Below are 19397 nucleotides of genomic sequence, written 5' to 3' on the forward strand. Positions count from 1 at the left end.
AAAAAGAAAATTAAATTTTTTTGAATACATATATATTTATATAAAAAAGAAGTGTTTACATGGAAAAAAAAAAAAGAAAAAAAAAAGAAACTAAATTTACCCTATGAAGCTGTTTGTTTTGCTTCTTTATCAGTTGCAGGAGCTGTCCAGTATTGTTTAGTAGCAATCAAAAGCTTCTCCCTAACATGAGGACCACCTTCGTGATCAGTCATTCTGCTGTCCCATTGAAGTCCATCTGCTACACTCTTAACATTCACTAGAACATCGACATCGTCCCGTATGATCACGCTACCTTGCGGCCGTAAAATTCTATCCATTTCCAATAGAATATCTTTCATTTCGCATCTAAAAAACAAAAGGGTCGATGCGCAATCACTTTGTGTTTATTTGTCATGTGCAACATTTTATGTACGAGGACTTGGATTTTAGTTTTACCTATCCTTGTATATTGTGAATATTGAATCGGCATGGATGAAGTCGTATGTTCTTGGATAAGTTGACATAGCTTCACACCTGCAAATATTATCGGTTAGCTTTGTTAGAGGCGTTTCAAATGCGATGGAGTAGTCGAGCCTGATAATGAGACAAATGATAACTATACTAATACAACTCTGTTGAAGGGTGGGTGGCATGTTTAAAATTTCACTCTTGGCTATTATCCGACAACCAGTGGCGGATCGAGTGGAGAAGCTTCAGAGTTACCAGAGATTTTATTTCTTTTCCAACTTTTTAGCTCTTTGTGCCTTACAAAATGTTCCTGCATAGTGTGACAAAGGGGAGAGAAGCACACGCACCAGTTCTGATAAGTTCCGATCAATCCACGTTCGTAGATAACCCCGAGGGTATTCACATCAGCCTCGACAGGGACAACATTCATAACCCATGTGGGATCATCGACCAATGCTGCTGCAAAGCCTCCTAAATATGCATTCATATCAAGCAAGTTTCTGTACCTTCCTGGCTCTGCCAACTGATGGTCTACAGCCTTGTAATGAGACACTCTCTTCTTCCAAAGTTCAGTGTCTTTGCCAAAAATTTCTCCTGTGACACCCTTTACGCTCCCGCTTAGGATTCTTGGTGGGACAGTGGTTAATCTTTCCGGCCAATTAGCTAGTTGTCCACCAGATGTTTCCGTGATGTCGGATACGTCGGCCAAGGGAGTCAAACAGGATTCCATCTTAGTGTACCTGCACTCGTACAAATCTAAATCAAGAAAATGAACTAAAGAATCTCGAACATGCCATTGAGTGTATTCTAGATAGGAAAACTAAGCCTAAAAATGAAACCAGTGACCGATGAATTATCGACCAATTTTCCAAGAGCTCAAGCTTTTGGGATCACAATGCAAGCATTTCAACAATTTCAAGATCTGGACCTGTATAAGATAAGTATATAATATGTTTTATTGTAGTTACCAAGCTTTATCTGGATCTTGATCCTGGCAAAAGGGAGGCTTCCTAAAGACTTTCCTATTCAATTTACAATGCATATGATTAGTGGCCTTCTGCCAAATAGCAAGATCATTTTTCTGCACCAATTTCTTCCAACAAAGGCTTCTTGCCACATTCTCAATCCCATTTTGCTCTTCATTCAGGCTTTCTCTAGTTCTGTTCCACCCCTTCCAATGATTCTCCCAGTTAACCGGAGGGCCGGAGAGGATCCAATACCCACCCGGACGTAAAATCCGGTCTACTTCAATCAAGTATATTCCATCTAATCCAATAGTTCGTTAATGTTAAGAACCAACAAACTTTCATAAAATGATGAATGTTAAGAGTTTTTCTTAGTCAACAAAAGGTTATATACCATATTGGCCCCACGGGATTAGGCATCGGGAGCAATGTGCTATGTCGAAAGCTCGAGAAGGATAGGGGAGCCTCTCGGTGGCCAAAATTCCAATGAGAGCTGGAACTCCACGTTCAAGGGCGAATTGAACTTGTGCTTCATGTGTATCTTTCGGTGCAAAAGAGATGGGTAGAATGTTTCTAGAGAGCAAATAAGCACCCCAACTAGCAACCTAGAAAAGGCAAAATTTACAAAAGGATATTTGTAGGTAAAATTATTATATATGGCATGAATAACCTTAATTATATTCTATTTATGCATCCATCTAACTATATATTCAGCCACGACCTAGTGACCCGATAAAAGACTATGTTTTGAGGTCGAGGTCCCAAATTGTAATCTCCTCTCCAACATATATACAAAAAAAAAGACATTAATAATCATCTAACAAGCCTGATTTTGTCGTCGATAACATCGATGTTTTGGTTTAGTGTCATTAGGGTATTACAACAATTGCGGTGATATTTGCCACCCTAGTCCCTATAAGTAGATGAAAATTAATTAGGTAGAACATACATTTGTCTCCACAGACCTAATCAGAATTGGACCATGCAGACAAGTGCAATCACTCAATCTACTCGACCTGAATTCGGCACATAACAAAAAAGTTTCCAAACTACCAAAATCAAGATCAAGTCATTCCCAACTGCCATTCAAATTTGCTTCAATCGGAAAAATTCACAACAATACAAATAAAACTTTAGATAGAAATTAATTGAATGGTGAAGAGAAGAAAAAAAAACACATTGACTGAGTAGCTTATTTGTTTTCACTCACAGTTTTTCCTTTCTTTTTCCCCAATGAAATTACATTCTTGGAGTACTATAAATCAAGAAAATGTAAACCTTTACTCGATTGATTTAACTTCTCATCATGTGTTCAAAACTTTTAATTAATCAATCAACCACTTAAAATATAGAGCAAAACCCACTTTTATAATAGACAATAAAATTGTGCATGGAGGATGTTTAAAACGTCTTCATTTGGATCGTAGTAGAGTCATATTTTAGGTTTGGGTTCGATTTGGTTTTGTAACTCAAATATTTTAAAACATAACACGCAGTCATGGTTGCTGAAGAATGAATCAACCAAACTATATTCGACAACATTTGCTTAGTTCTTGTCAAGAAAGAAAATGTTGAAAAATTAAATACGCAAACAATATTATATAAATTTATCTGGGAAAACGAACAAGTTGGAGGATTATAAACGTAACGTACCCCACAGCCAGTATCAATCGCCGTCCTGATAGAGCCATCCTTTAGATTAATCAGCTTGCCGATGTCATCGATGTAAGCATCGGCGCCACGTGGAAACATAGTCCCGCCACCGGGGAATCTGAACCGATCTCCTTCGAATCGGACCCAATTCTGTCCCGCTTTCTCCACCGTCAGGTGCTTATGGGGAACGTTGGCATACCACACCGTGTCCCTGCTCTCCGGCCACCGGAACGGCGTCGTGTACCCGTGCGGCGCCGGGATTCTACACTTGAGCAGCTCTTTCTTCTCGGGGCAATGTCTTTCTCTGTAAACAAGCATCTGCCTCTCGAACTTCAATGACCTCCCAGAATCCTGGCACGGCGTGTACTCGGACAATTCACCTTTGCATGGAGGGATGTGGGTGGCACGCGCTTCCGGAGAAAGCGGGACGAGGAGCTCCGCCGTGTGGTGGGCGGTGAAGTCGAGAGTGATTATATTGGTTTCAATCGGGTTCTTGGTGAATTGGTCATTTGTGCATGGAAGGCTAGGGAGGAGGGCGGTGTAGGTGATTCCCCCGCGGCTGTTTTTCCAGATTCCGACGAGATAGGAGACGGAACAAAGAACGACGATTAAAGCCATACAATAGAGATTAGTTTTCTTCGTTTTGGTAGAAAAGTAGTGTGTGAGGTTGCCACAGATCGCCATTTTTCTCACCAACTGGCCGTTCCGACCCACCCGTATCTTGGAATATGAAATTCGAGGAGAAGATCTAGCAGAAGGTGAAGTCAAAGTATATGTATAGGTGTGCGTGTATATATAATATGTAAGGTAGAGGGAAGGTTTGGGGTGGGAACACGCGCCTCGTGAAAGAACAGGCTCCTATGTACAAGGTAAGAATATTGAGGAATGCCGGATTAACAGCGTTATGCCTTAAATGTTTCCTTTGTCGGGTATTATTCCGGGTTGAAAATTTTGAATTCTTTATTACAATCTTTGCATTAGATTTTTTGTATTATGTTGACCAAATTTTTTTGAGGTAAAATAGCAATGTTTTTACCTCAAAAAATGCAAATTATTATATTAAAACTGTAAATTGATTAAAATTGAAAAAATGTAAGTTAGACACTTGCATGATTATTTTATACATGAGTATGTCTCTTGTGAGACGGTCTCACGAATCTTTTTCTGTAAAACGGGTCAACCTTACCTATATTCACAATAAAAAGTAATACTCTTAGCATAAAAAATAATATTTTTTCATGGATGACCCAAATAAGAGATCTGTCTCACAAAATACGATCCGTGAGATCGTGTCATACAAATTTTTGTCTTTATACATATGGTCAGATCTGATTGGCTGAAGGGTAACATCGTTTCTTTTATACCTCTTGTTCGTTCTTTGCAATCAAATACATGGAGGGACCCAAGACTGAGTTCGTTTAAACAATGTTTGTTTTATCAAAGTATAACATGATTATGAACATCAAGCAGAGCATATGATTTCGTTCTCAAAGCAAAATGCATGAGAGTCCACAGTGAATAAGATACACATATTTCATGAATTGATGACAGATGTGAATCAAATTTTTCACTAATGAAAAATAACTATAAAATTACGTATAACTAATCATATTATTGTTTAGTCTCATTTAGTCATTTATGTGGATATATAGACTGTGACATTTACCGATCTGATACACATCTGACATAAATTAAATCTAAGACCTCCGTTTGGGAAGTAGATTGCTTCGTTACTAGTCAGCTATATGTTCGGTTTGGAGAAAGTGAAGATTGACGGTAAATTGGTGTTAACATAGATAAAATATGATATAAGAGATGTCCGAGTTTATGGAGTAGGTAACTGTTTGATCAATGATCGAGCGTTCGATTTTCTATACAAATACTTTCTCGGGCGAGCTGAGCTAGTTGCACAGGGTTTGCCAGAGTAGTTTGAAGTTGATCCTAAAAATAAACAGTATCACACATTACAATCACATTCACCTAAAATTTGCCCATCAGAGTCGGCAACATCAAACAAAACGTTGCTATCCCGAAACTAGCTAACAGCTTAGCCTGTGTATAGTCGCCACTTAGCTAGCTTAAAGTCGTTAATTGTTGCAATCGTAGACTGAAAGCGTTAGTGTGGGCCTATAAAACAGCGATGCGCGATTGAGTATATGCCATGACATTGTTGTTAAAATTGCTAGTGCCTAAGAATGTCATTTACATTTAAATTTAACTCGATCCAACCTAATCAATCTTAAAACTCTTAATCAAATATTTAATGATTATATGTTTTTGATTTGAGATGAGATTATGAAAGATGTATAATATATGGATGATAAATCAATATATATATATATATAATGTTGTATGACTTTAATCATGTGTAGCATTTGACCTAAACGTGTAATCGTTTGTGGTACAATTGGATCAAGTTATTTGAAATTCATGATTTTAAATCATTATTTAGATAACTTAAACAAAGGTAAATAAGTGGTTGATGTATTTGAATTTCTTTTGTTTAAGTTATATAAACAACATTGTTCTAAAAAACGATAGGTGAGTGAGTACCTCGCCTACTCTTATAAGCGGTGCTTAAGCGGTTTTTTAATGAAAGCTAACAAATCACATTTTTTCTTAGGCTTTTATCATGGATCTATAAAAGAATTATATTAATTTTTTTTATTGGATTTTAAATTTAAATTAAAATATCAAAAAACTTTTTTAAAAACACAAAAAAATAAAATAAAAGCCCTAACCACTTAGGACAGCCTAAAACCGGCAAGGAGTATTGCCGCCTAGGCTGGCTGACTAGATCTTTTTCTAGGCGGTCGGCCGCACTTAGTGTAGAGCCCAAATTCAGTACACATAAAACTCATGCATTTATTTAAATATTAAATTATTTATTTAAGTTTAAAATGATTTTTAGCGATGCATAATTTATTAAATTGTATTATTTTAATTATTTATGTTTATGTGATGCTCGTTAAAATGTTTCTTGAGTTTCATGTTTCAGGCGATTATTCGATGTGAGATCGTGGAAAAGAGACCAGCGACAATTATGGCAATTTTTAAAATGTGGTATTTTATTTTAAGTTGAATTTGAGACATTTTAAAAGGTTTATTTAATTTTTATCATTTTAAAAGCCTAATTTAATTTATTAGGTGATTTTAAGATTTTAAACTTTTAAAGTCTAGCACATCTGTATTTTATTTTAAATTAGGAAACTTTGCTTAGTAGTGGGAATCAACATTTTTATTAATATTTTAATTAGCACTTTAATTAGCATTGCTAATTGAGTAATTAGCAAATCATTTCCTTTAATTTATTTCATAACACACGCACAAACACTTTAACACACACACACTCACACGACATCACACACACACACATTTTTATTCCATCAATTCAGATTTCTTGAGAGCAAAAAACTTTGGGTTCTTGGAGTTCTAGCAGCCGCCCCTATCCTCTGAATTTTTCCAGCAATTCTCGTTGAGTTTTCTTCAAGAAAATCGTGACACGTTTGTCCCGGATCAACCCTCGCATCTTTCCCGCTTCGGTGTCGTCGTTTCGGTAATTTTTGTTAGAGTAGATGTCCTGCAAGCCAACGGTTGGCTAGGGAATTTATTGACTCAAGTGAAATAAACAATCTTTATTTTAATATAATTTAACTCTTTATGGTCTTGTTATACTTAATCTGTATACCCATGCAAACAGCATAGATAAAGTCCTTGATTATGCTTTAATACAAATGAATCGTAATTCGATGTTGAAACTCATTTGTAAACACTGCATATTCTAAATTCGTTCCTAGTCGATTCAGCCGCCTAAAACATGGATAAAGGTCGCTTGAGCTCGAGACTAGCATCTGTGATGTTGTGTACTGCGTTTCTTGGTAAGGGCATAGAGATGTCCAAACATACAGATGGATAGTCATATGATGATTATACCGAACAACCCTCCCTCGGACTTTTCAAGTGGTTATCATTCATCGAGAGGATAAGTCCGTGGTTATGATTGTACACCATTAGTCCTTACGACCCGGGACAACACTGAGGCTCTATATGCTAGGGCTGTGCTTTGACTCGTTTACCGGTTCCAGGAGAGTCATCAGGTGGCGAGGTTGGGTACAGTTGCGACACATATAAGAGCCAGTGCATTGTAGTCGGGGATTCACCGCTCACCTACGGGTGTGGATATCCTATGTGATTTAATGAAATAATAGTGCATGGAATCTCTGGCCAGAGTATGAGATGTATGTTGGAGAAGGAGTTCTCCAATAGTACACGCGATGCCACTATTATAGTTGTCACATAGTTGTCGAATTATTATGTAACCCTCGATGAACCAATGGTTGCAGATTCGATCGGGATATATGAGATGAAGGGACCGTACTGTACGTTAATCATAATCGACTGGTTCTTGCAGGCACTATCAGTGATACCTAGGGAATCATGGGGCGATGCTACTAGACGCTCTTACCATGGTTCGATGGGTTTAATCAGAAAATAGTGTCTGACATTCTTATAATCAATTGTTGATAGATAGAATGGGGCAAATTAGGGTAAGCCCGAATAAAGGAATTGTCCTGAATCACAAAGAGTTGTGAACCCACGGCTAGCTGTATCCCTGAATCATTGAGGGTCACACAAGCACTGGTTTACTTGTTCCCGTTGAGATAATAAATTCAAGGAGTTGAATTTATAGAAAACGTTGAGATAATAAATTCAATGAGTTGAATTTATCATAAATAAGTTTGATGTGATCAATCGATAAGCTTATAAATAATGTTTATAAAAGCTTATAGAAATTTTGAGAGCATGACTGTTAAGATAGTCAAAAGAAGTACACATGCCTTATTTAGACTTTGGTGATCTCGAAATTAAAGTGTGCATCATAATAACAATAAGTTGAAATTGTCGCATCGATGATGTTGGATCGTCGATCGGGATTATGATGAGATTAATGTAATGAGAGCATGAATCATGGACTTGTAAGAGTATAAGCCCATTACGCAAATTTATTAAAGTTCAAATGGACTTTAATAAATAATTATATTTTAATTGAGTTAAAATATATCTCATTAAATTTTTATAAAATATGGTATTGATTTATGTAATATGAAAATATTCATGATACCATGATTTTAAAATCTTTACATACAAAGAAAAATAATGCGTGATATTCTCATAAATATATGCATTAAAAGAAATCGAGATTGGCTATAGTTGACATGCATTTTTAGAATCTTTTGTTGACTTAATTAATTAGATTAATTAAGTAAAGAAAAGATTAGAAAAATATGATAATGATTTTATAATGCAAGATTGTTCGGTGGACACAATATATCTTGCAAGGGCATGGATTTTGGAATATATAGTTTACTTAATTAATCTATCTAATTAAGTAAATGATGGATTAAAAAGAAATAATTAAAATTCTTTATTCCAATTGCACAGAATGAATTTTCGAGAGTACGGGGAACTCATTTTTTTTTTTCGGCTCTTCCCAAATTCCAATAGGATGCTCTCGAAACCTATTTTCTTATGCAAGAAAAATTCGGCTTGAATCGATTTCTTCTTCGTGTATCATCTCTACGCAAAATGTCTTCTAATTTTCAAGTGCAAGTTAGAAGAGGAACAAGTTATCTGGTCGTGGACCTGATTCGAAGATTAAAGAAGAAGATCGAAGAACGTTCGTAGGGATTTACAACAAGAACTACATCCGCTAATACCGGAGTAGTTGGTGCAAAGTGAATTTTCACTAAATGTAATTTTCTAAACGCCCTATGAATGTTTAATTATAAAATCATACGAGCGCCAAAAAGAAAACATATTTTGATTGTCAAAATAAAATAACAATTTTTAAACTTCCGCTGCGTTTGGGCGTGTAGAAAACCGAGATCCAACAATTTTAAAGATTAAATGCATTTATAATCTTTTGTTTCTTCACCGATCTTGTTATATTATATATTCTTATGTTTATTATGCGTAAAAATCCATGTATATTGTAAAAAATTTGAGCAAAAATTTGTTGCATCGGTTTTGAAACGATTTTATATCTGAAAACTCGAAATTTGCTGTCATTTTAAATACTGCGTCTTTTCGGTCAATTTTCTGGAAAAGATTTCAACATATAAAACGTAAAACTTTTTGATACATTCGATTTGACAGTAAATTCAAAATATTTGGATAAAAAATGAGTGAGTTATGATTGTTTTCGTGAGACTGCTCAAACTGTGTTTTCTGAAAATGCGTTCTTGATGTGTTCTTGAAGTTTTATTGTTGCAGGCTTCGTTGGGCACCGCCGGGCTTGTGCTACTGCATTTAAATATGTTATGGGATGTATTTAGGTGTTATTTGGTGGTTCGTTTGGGGAGGGAATGGCTTGGGATGTAATAGAAGTCGTAAGAAGCGAAATGATGTCGAATTACGGGTTATTGTCGTATTGAACTTGCTTGTCGATGCTTGGGGACGTTTGAGGTGTTTGTACGGGTTTGAATCAATGTAATAACATCCTAGGATGAGTCTCGAGGTGTTGTTTCATGGTCTTTAGGCTTGGATTGGAATAATGAATCAATAAATTAGTGAATTTTTGCGAGTTTGCAAGTTCAGAGGCTACCCGGACCCCTTCCCGGACCCGGACACGGAGTCCGTGCACTTTTTCCTTCAAAATGCGAATTTCCAGCACCGACACGGACCCTTGCACGGGGTCCGTGTCCTTTTAAAAAAAATTTAATTTTTTTAGGGATTGTTTTGGGGTTTTGATGTCATGATTTAGTACGATTATTAAACGAGGTCGAGTCACGAGAGATTTAGAATGTCATAAGGAAATTTGTCATTTTTTTGGGTGTGAGCATGACTATACGTCTAAGTTATACAAGGTAGGTATTCGAACTCATGTTAGTATGTGCAGCAGTGGTCCCAAGCAAGATCCAACGAATCCCTCAACGCCACGTAAGTATGTTCGACGTGCAAAAGAAAATATTTTAAGTTTTTGAGGTATGCTAAATCTTTTGTGACCAAATTATGAACGAGTTTGGAAGTCGGTGAACGTGACGAAGGACCTCTTCATCCCGGTAAAGCATGACCGGGTTTAGATCAGGATTGGAAAGCGGTAAAGCATGACCAGGGACCAATCCACCCGGTAAAGCATGACCGGAGATCTCATGTATGTGGCAGTGGATTTTTCCTGTCAGCCCAGTACTGTGGTTTAGTCTGATCAGACACATTTATGTATGAGCATACTTGCTTTGAAACATATCTCTACGCAAAATGATGAAATTTATGTATGTTCAAGTATGTATGAAGCAAACATGTTTATGAAAAGTTTTATGATGATGGCACGTCTACGTTTATGCTACTACGATCAAGTTTCAAGTATGTTTATACTATTACGTTCAAGTTTCAAGTATGTAAGCCCTACTTTAAAGATGCATGTGGTTTTACTATGTAGTACTTGTTATATCCAGTTTATATATGTTGAGTCTTTAGACTCACCAGACTTGATCGATGCAGGTGTTGATGACTTTGAGGAGACGAGGGGTGGGGACCAATGAGCCAGCTTGGACTGCGCAAGGGGCTAAACCCGAGGACCGCTAATGTTTTAAGATTTTATGCATGACGATTTTTAATACTCTGATTTCATGAAGTGGTTTATGATGTTTAAACGATTATTACTTTTGGAAAACTTGGTTTTGGTTGTTTTTATTGCAAATGTTTTTAGACGAGCAAGTTATTTTAATGCAAATTCGAAAGTTTATTTTGTATTTAAGAAAATTTTATTTTTCCGTAAATTTTAAATAGTTTAAAAGTACGGTACGTTACACCTAGCACCTAAGACGATTTTTAGAACAATGATAAATGATAAACAATAAAATGAATTTGAAATCACAAATTTCATTTGACTCGATACAAATACACCTGATGCTCCAGATGAATATGATTCAATATTATTCCGGATAACTTCGATTTGATGAACCAAATACCCAAACTAAGAGGTTTGGATGAAATGTTCACCTAAAACCAAAGAATTAGCATTAGAAAGGGGTTGAAGGTGTGCTCCGACATGTTTTCTCCAACGCTCAAGTCAAATACTAAAAAATATATATTGAAAGATCAATATAAAACACATTAGTTCAAATCATAAACCAAACCTGATATTTATACGAGAAATAATATATTATCGTTGGTAAAATCATGAGATCAACACCTTAGATATGGGATTGCCCCCTACAAATTTGAATAATCCCACTATCCTAAAAGATACTCCGACCAAAACAATGATGTTTTGTCTTGTCCTCTGTTGGGAGATTGCTCTTTCGGGAACTCCGCCTCGTGGCCAACCTCAATACCTTAAGATATGTCACTTCCAAGGACCATTAGCCATTCGTGGCAAAGATAGATAATTGAAGGGTCTATTCACATGTCAAAAACAAACTACATTATCACAGATACATCAGTCTTACTTATCTTAGAATTGTAGCTCGCTTAGCTCCTTAATCTTCGGGTCATACCGCGACCTCCTACCTTCGACTCTATGGGTTTCCATATCTTGGCTCCTTAGGCCCAAACCTATCGGGAATTTTGGCTTGACCGATCTCTCCAGAATCAACACTCTTGTTATCTTGTCCTTCACATCAATTAACGGCATGCAGGGAAAGTTAGGCAATGGATTAAACATATCACGATTCAATGTCCTCCATGTGAGGACCTATGCATGTAAAGCTTTTTAAACCGATCACATGCAATCGATCCACAAGCCCATCCAAGTTTGCTCCCATTTTTTTAAAAATTCATTAATAAAACTAACACACACACACACATATATATGGATGCAACATTGGAATCCTATATTTATTTTTTGCAATTTTATTCATTTTTCCAACATTGTGCCGACATACCCAACCTTCTTTTTGCTCTTCCCTGCCGTTGGCATTGACACACCAGTACACTCGATAAAATGAACTAAGTTGCCAAAGAAAATAAAAATGTAGTAATATCGAAATTTGACAACACAGGTTTAGAATCTCGTTCTCGGTCCAATTCATGAGTTTTTCATTCTCAGAATTTTCATTTTCACCCCAAATAAAAAAAAAATAACCCACTTTATCAATTCTTCGTGTGCCCATCGGAACGAGCAATCAGCTCTATATATACATGAGATCCGGACAATAACTTAATTAAATAATGGTATACAAATTTAATTGCGAGTCGAAAAAACCCATATTCTCACTTAGACATTCTTATGATATAAATCAAAACAAAAAAAAAATTAATAGAGCAAGCAAATTAATTAAGAACCCCAACTTACTAAGTAAAGAGAACTAAATTCTTAACAATTTTTTTTATAATTTTTGCAAAGTGAAGTGTGCAAAGAAGTGGCCCCTCTTAATTTCTTGTCAACGGTTGATTAATTGCAATATTGTTTTAATAAAAGTATCCAAGATAAAATAATTAAAGTTGACGTGGTGTATGTATACAACCATGACATGGTATATTTTCTTAAAGTCAAAGTCAATGAATATATCTATCTATCTATCTATGTAAAATTAGACCGATATATATAACACGTTACAAATTAATTAAAAAAAGTTGAACTAAAAATTTTAAGAGTAGGTCTCTTGTGAGACGGTCTCACGAATCTTTATATGTGAGACGGATCAACCCTATCGATATTCAAAATAAAAAGTAATACTCGTAGCATAAAAAGTAATATTTTTTTATGGATGACCCAAATAAGATATACGTCTCACAAAATACGACCCGTAAGACTGTCTCACACAAATTTTTGTCAAATTTTAAACTATTAACATGGAAAACCATTGCTTTATTTACGTTAAACATTTTTAAATATATATATAAATATATATGTTGACACATGCAGCTACACGCACTAATTAAATCATTGTGTTAACATAATAATATGTAAACTATGTTAGTCAGATAAATCGTACTTGACAAATTATGTACAACAAGCTCGTCCAAAAAAATATCAATATAAAAATTGAACTTGTGACCATTTATCAAAGGTTTACGTGCTTTATCAACTTAAAAGATTCATGTTAATTACTTTGACCGCGTTGCAATTGGCTGATGAAATCAGAGTAGAATTTGGCCTAAAAGTGGTGATTCGTAGGTCCATGACGCCTCCCTGCTCGTACCCAACACCATGTGCTTCCATTTTTTATTTAAATAAAACTAAAAATTATATACAGGAATCATTTTCACAATTTCTTCAAGATGTAGGATTCATTTAATTTTTTACATGAAATAAATATTTCTCAATAACGACGTCTTTTGCTTTTGACGAGTGTTCTCCATACTCGGATGTTTTATCAAATATGACAATTTATTCTTAAAATCGACCATATTTTATTTTTGGAGATATGTGTGTATTTATGCTGTTAAAAAACATCAAGATTTTTTTATATTTTAAGTATATAATCGAAACTTAGAATGATTTTCACACAAGGAGGATTTATTTGTAACATTTGTTGACAATAAAATTAGAGAAGAAAGAGGGAAAACATTTTGATTTTTTAGGGTATTAAAAATTTGGGGAAAAAATGATTTATTTATTTTCTGGAAAAACAGTTTTTATGACAAAAAAAATGTTCTTAGATGAGGTTTTTTGTTTTAGAATAAAAATATTTTAAAGTTAGAAGCCAAAAAATACATTTTTGGGTTTTCGTTGCTCTTTTGAAATTAGGGGGAAAAACCTTTTCCGCTATAGATATGACCGAAATTACAAATAGAAAAACACATATGACAAAAAATATAATCTTCTTTTTTAATAATAATAAAGTTTTTCGTTCTTTCGAGTAAATCTCCCGTGATAATTTTGGCCAAGGCACTGATATTCCTCTACATTCCATGGTTTACTGATATCAGTCCCTAATTTTTACTCCTCTAAGGGGGCGAGACCATATAACGGTTACAATCCCACTGTGTAAGGGCCATAAACATATCATGCATATTGAGATTCTCACTCATATCCTGTTGAATACACACAGTGCCCAAAACATAAAAAATACGATAATCATATCAAGAAGGGATAGAAACAGAATAATAATGCTCGACCGAAACTTTCAAAAATAAATAATTCATACTTAACATATTTTAAAACAAGCCGACTTACCTTAGACTGGAAGAAAATATGAAGAACTCGAAAATCATAAAATAATCATGCAACCGACACCTCAAAAACGCAGCAGTATATCTTCTGAAAAATTAACCGACGTCTCTCTAGTACTCACTCATTCTTATATTCATAAAATGTATGACATTATGTGCTTCTTGCTAACATATATTGTTGGCTAAGTAGTAAAAGTTCGTTCTTTGAAATAATAATCTTTGTGGATTATGATATGTGTTCTAATAGCAATAGCTTCACATTGTATCACATATTTTAAAATGCTGAAGCTTGTTTATGGCTGTTGCTCTCAGGTGTGAGCTAGCCTTTTTCCAAATATCCTCGTACGTATGATCTAATTCATGTAACTGACATAGAATCTCTTACAAAGGATCTCAGTTCTTGAAAGAACATGTATGTGTCGTTTGGGCTGTTGCACTGTCACAAACATTTATAGTTTTTGGTAATAACTGGTTTTGTGAGAAGTTTGAATTGATTATTGATAGCTGACTTAATGGGTTAATATATTTTTATTGGATTTTAATGAGTTTTTTCTCTTTGAAATTTAGATTAACTTGTGTACGGAAAATAAAATAATGAGGGATATTTGTGAAATTTCAATATTGACGTCACCATCTATATAAAATATTTTCCCTATACCCCTATCACTTAATCTATACTTACTATTAATTAAAAGTTAAATCTCCTAAAATAACTAAATTTTGTTGGGTTGGTAAAGTTTTTACCTACCTCACATCATATTCGTTTTTTCATCATATTTTCTCTCATAGCTTTTTAATTTAAAAAATTGATCATTTCATTTTAAAATTTAAAAAACTATTACATTCTCAAAAAATATTTCAGGACACCACTGTCGTTGATAAAGTGTCTATCGGATTATACCGGTTTAGACAAATTTAATTATATCTCAAAAAAATTATTATATTATAAAGGGCAAAAAAGGTACAACACAGAAAAAGAATAAAAAAATTTCAGGGAGCTCAGCAGCGCCGGATATCATCCCCGAGCAGATGTTGCGACAGACCCAACAGTCAGCAATCGGCGCAGCTATCACATCATAGCAAGCCCATTTGCACCAGCCGGGAATCGAACCCGGGTCTGTACCGTGGCAGGGTACTATTCTACCACTAGACCACTGGTGCTTGTTGGATTTGGAGCTACAGATATTTATATTTATTTTAAAATAAATTTCAAAAAAAGGTTATTTAAAGAATTGATTTCAAGATTTTTTAAGTATCTACTAGTTATATTTTTAAAATATATATATATATATCTATATAATATTACATTCTTTTTTTAGTAAATATAATATTATATTTTAATTTAATATATTAATAAAGGAATGTCATATAAAATAAATATATTCATCTCGTGGTAAATATTCTTTAATATATATTTCTAAAATATCCTTTTATATTAATAACTACTGTTTATATTTTTGAAATTTCATCTTCCCGGTAAGTAACCTATAATTAATAGTATATATAATATTCACTGTTTAAAATTAATAAATTATCTAATATAACGAATTTATGTAATTGATACATTTCAAAACCTCACGGTCTAGCCAATTTTGTAAGACGATTTTATAGATATCAATATTTGGGTTACCCATGAAAAAAATATTTTTTTTACACCAAAAGTATTAAGTTTTATTATAAATATGAGTATGATTGATTAATCTCACGGATATAGATACATGAAATCGTCTCATATCATACTTGTTCTTTTAAAAAATCTAAGTTGATTCCAAAAAAAAAACGTGTAATTAAGTTAAGTTGATTGTTACCATGATGAATCCTTGATGTAGCTAAAGATTAAATTTAAATGTTTATATGTTTTTTATTGAATTGTGATATAGAATATAATCCTATATAAAAGTGATTCCGCTGATAAAAATCCAATGAAACACAGCATGACAGATAAAAGTTGAAATCCGATTATGGAAAAGCTCAAATAATTTTTCGAATATTATCTCGAATGTATATATAAATCTTTAAAATATAATGCATCCGAATATATAAGCATGATTCCTAATCCAACTAAGACATGAATTGACTCTTAGATCGGATCAGTAAGTCAGTTTATAGCATAAAATCTGCGCGATTTTGTCAAGAAAACCTACTCTTTGGAAAATTGCTTTTGGTCGATCGAATTATTTTACTGTATTGTAACATATTACTAACTCGCAATCTACCAATACGGAACAGGAATTCCAGTTACAATCCCGTTCGCTACCTCGTCATCTGTCGGAGCCCTTATCCAGAGCCGCGAACAACTGGCTGTGCAGCCACTATTTTCGCCTCCGGCCTTGACCTTCACCCATAGATTGATAATCCCATTCTTCTCCCCGTTGGTGTCCCTCAGCCTGTAACTCAGGAAACTCAAATAATTCTCCGGCAGGTACCCACCATCGAAATCCGTTACCGGGATATCAGCGGATCCTATGACCTTGCTGCCCGAGTGCGCCTCCACCGTGATGAAACGGACATGCGCGGGAAGCTCCATCTCCAGCTTCTGATTCCACGAAGGGTAACTCTCGCCTTCCGAATCCACACCTGTTGATACGGGCTCCAGGGGGTCGGATTTCACGACGACAAACGCGTTTTTCTTCAAGGGTTTTCGTCGATTCTCGAGCAAACCTTCGGCAGATATGACGGTAACCTCAATAGCTTTTGACGTTCGTGGTTCCATGAGGCCTGAGGGTGTATGTTTCCAAGTTTTTAATCGAGAATTTGCGTTTTGTGTATGATAAATTTGGTCATCAAATCTAAATAATAATTAACGAAGGATTATGGGTGTTTTTATGTAGAGATTCTGAAGGAAGGCAACAGGAAAAAAGGTGGAAGGTGGCGGCGCGTAATAGATAAATAAAGATACGGGTAACTTCTTCCATGAAAAAGAAATAATTTTGATAATCTCTACAAAAATATTAAACCTAAACTCCAAGTAACAGACTAAGAGTGGAGTAGACTGATCGACTCGTTCTATATATAATGAAAAATAATATTTTTGACATGAAAAATAATATTTTATAAGTTAGATCGGGTTGGAGATCCGTCTTATAAAATTAATTCGTAAGATGGTCTCGTAAAAATCGTTGTGCTAAGAGTTTACACTGTACATCGAAAGTGATTTATTTTATAATTGTCGATGGAGTAACCTCCTTATGATCGATCCTAATTGTCAATATCTATCTATATATCTTCTTCTTCTATTATAATATATATTATTAAAGTTAGTGTCTTTTATTAATCCATTTTCAATTGACGAAGTTTTATTTGAATTTATGAAAACACAAAAAATTCTTATGAAACTGCATTATTCGCTTCAAATTTGTGACACAAATATTTTATCCGAACGATAAAAAATATTATTTTTATGTCAAAATTATTATTTTTTACTCTAAGTATGGACTGAGTCGACCTGCCTTAAGGATATAAATATGTGAGATCGTATCTCAGGAGACTACTAATGAAAATACATTTAAATTCTCATTTTCTTTTAAAAATCTCTCAAATTTATCTCTATTAACATCTTATCATTTTTGCACGACGGTTTATAAACTACTTCATTTAATCAATATCATCCTATTTCTTGAATTTTGAAAAAAAAAAAATCAGAAATATTCTCCCTATTAGTTACCTATGGTTCAGATATCGCAATAGCTGGAGACAAATGACAATTTGTTAAACAAATATAATAATTCAATGTTGGCGTGTGGTTGGTGCAGACATCATTAAATTTTGCTGAGTCTTTTTGACCTAGTTTCTCTGATTTTTCCATATTCATCAAACAATGTACATTGAATGCAGAATATTTCTTTCTATGTAACCGGATATGGAACTTCTCTTGGTAGCTGAAAATACAGCACATAATGATATACATTTTTACATGAGTTGATTATTTGATGGGCCTCACACAATATCAGATAAAATTGAAAAATTGTCAAAATATACGAGATGATCAGATCAACTGATCATCTCGTATAAAAAATGCACAACACTATGTGCTGTGTTTTCAGCTCCCTATGTAACCTAAGATGGATTCTCTCCACGTTCTCAAAATTGATTAACTCTTTTAGATAGTGTCAGATATTTTTTTCCCATAAAACAAATTAAGTTAATTCATATTTAAAATAGAAAATAACATTTTTAGCATAAAAAATAATGATTTTTCATTAATCGAATCGAGTTAGAGATTTATCTCACAAATTGATCTATATGAGCATCTCACGATGGTTTTTGTGCTAAAAATTAAATATCTATTTTTTTGGGAGGAAAAAACATCTTTATGAATTGGTATACCTAACCAAGAATCTTCCCTATTCCAAATAACTATATATACCATGACATATATTGTCCAAACCCAAATGAAAACATAATTGACTATAAAAGCCAAAGATAAGCTGAGCTATGTTGTGCAATTGGATGGCAAAGTCTAGGGAAAAACGGAAGCGACAATGGCATGCACAAGTCTTAGAGTTTGAATGTGCATGTACAAAAAATGGCAAAAATTTTATGTGAGACGGTCTCACGGGTCGTATTTTATGAGACAGATATCTTATTTGGGTCATCCATGAAAAAGTATTACATTTTACGCTAAGAGTATTAGTTTTTTTTGTGAATATCGATAGGATAGACCCGTTTCACAGATAAAGATTCGTGAACAAAAGACCTCATCTAAGAAAATTGAGAACTTTACGTTTGTTTTTACATCTATTAAATAATATTTTATACATTTCTAACAGAATCTCGAAAATTTGGCTCATATATTATATTTAATTTATATGTATATATATCGAAATTGAGTGCAAGTAATCAATTTGACTGCTACATGGAACTCACGTAACCAAAGGATAATTAAGTTTAAACGATCTCCATTATTATATAAAATTTAGGTGTCATGATCGTATAAGAATTTATTTTGATTTTTTTATGGTGTTTTATATGTAATATTGATTAAAGGACAACCTGACTAAATTTATTTTAAACAATTAATTATAAATTTGTACGTCAAATCAAGTTGTTTAAAGAATTATAAGTAAATAAGAAGTTTAAATATTTGGATAAAATAAGTATTTTGATATGTGTTATGAATATATATATATATATGTGTGATATATATTTATAATAAAAATAATATTTTATAAAAAAAGATTATACATGTAACTGTAGCGACGACGTTTAAAATGA

General features: G+C 34.0%; 2 protein-coding genes and 1 non-coding gene across 3 annotated transcripts; all 3 read right to left on the bottom strand.

Annotated features, from left to right (window-relative positions):
• LOC142519124 (putative methyltransferase PMT15) lies at positions 1 to 3922 on the bottom strand. Its single transcript, XM_075622056.1, has 6 exons — positions 3066 to 3922; positions 1807 to 2017; positions 1416 to 1713; positions 795 to 1187; positions 436 to 513; positions 1 to 345 (listed from the first exon to the last, which is right to left on the bottom strand). Exons 1-6 carry the CDS (start codon positions 3747 to 3749, stop codon positions 102 to 104), a joined length of 1908 nt encoding a protein of 635 aa, XP_075478171.1. The 5' UTR covers positions 3750 to 3922; the 3' UTR covers positions 1 to 101.
• An 11351-nt stretch (positions 3923 to 15273) lies between these two features.
• Positions 15274 to 15344, bottom strand: TRNAG-GCC (transfer RNA glycine (anticodon GCC)). The gene has a single exon. It is a non-coding gene; the product is annotated as a tRNA-Gly (tRNA).
• A 1051-nt stretch (positions 15345 to 16395) lies between these two features.
• On the bottom strand, positions 16396 to 16896 carry LOC142519578 (BON1-associated protein 2-like). The gene has a single exon (XM_075622622.1). It carries the CDS (start codon positions 16894 to 16896, stop codon positions 16396 to 16398), a length of 501 nt encoding a protein of 166 aa, XP_075478737.1.
• Between the last annotated feature and the right edge of the window lie 2501 nt (positions 16897 to 19397).

This window comes from Primulina tabacum, chromosome 11 (assembly GCF_025594145.1).
Source record: "Primulina tabacum isolate GXHZ01 chromosome 11, ASM2559414v2, whole genome shotgun sequence".
In the NCBI taxonomy this organism is placed as follows: domain Eukaryota; kingdom Viridiplantae; phylum Streptophyta; class Magnoliopsida; order Lamiales; family Gesneriaceae; genus Primulina; species Primulina tabacum.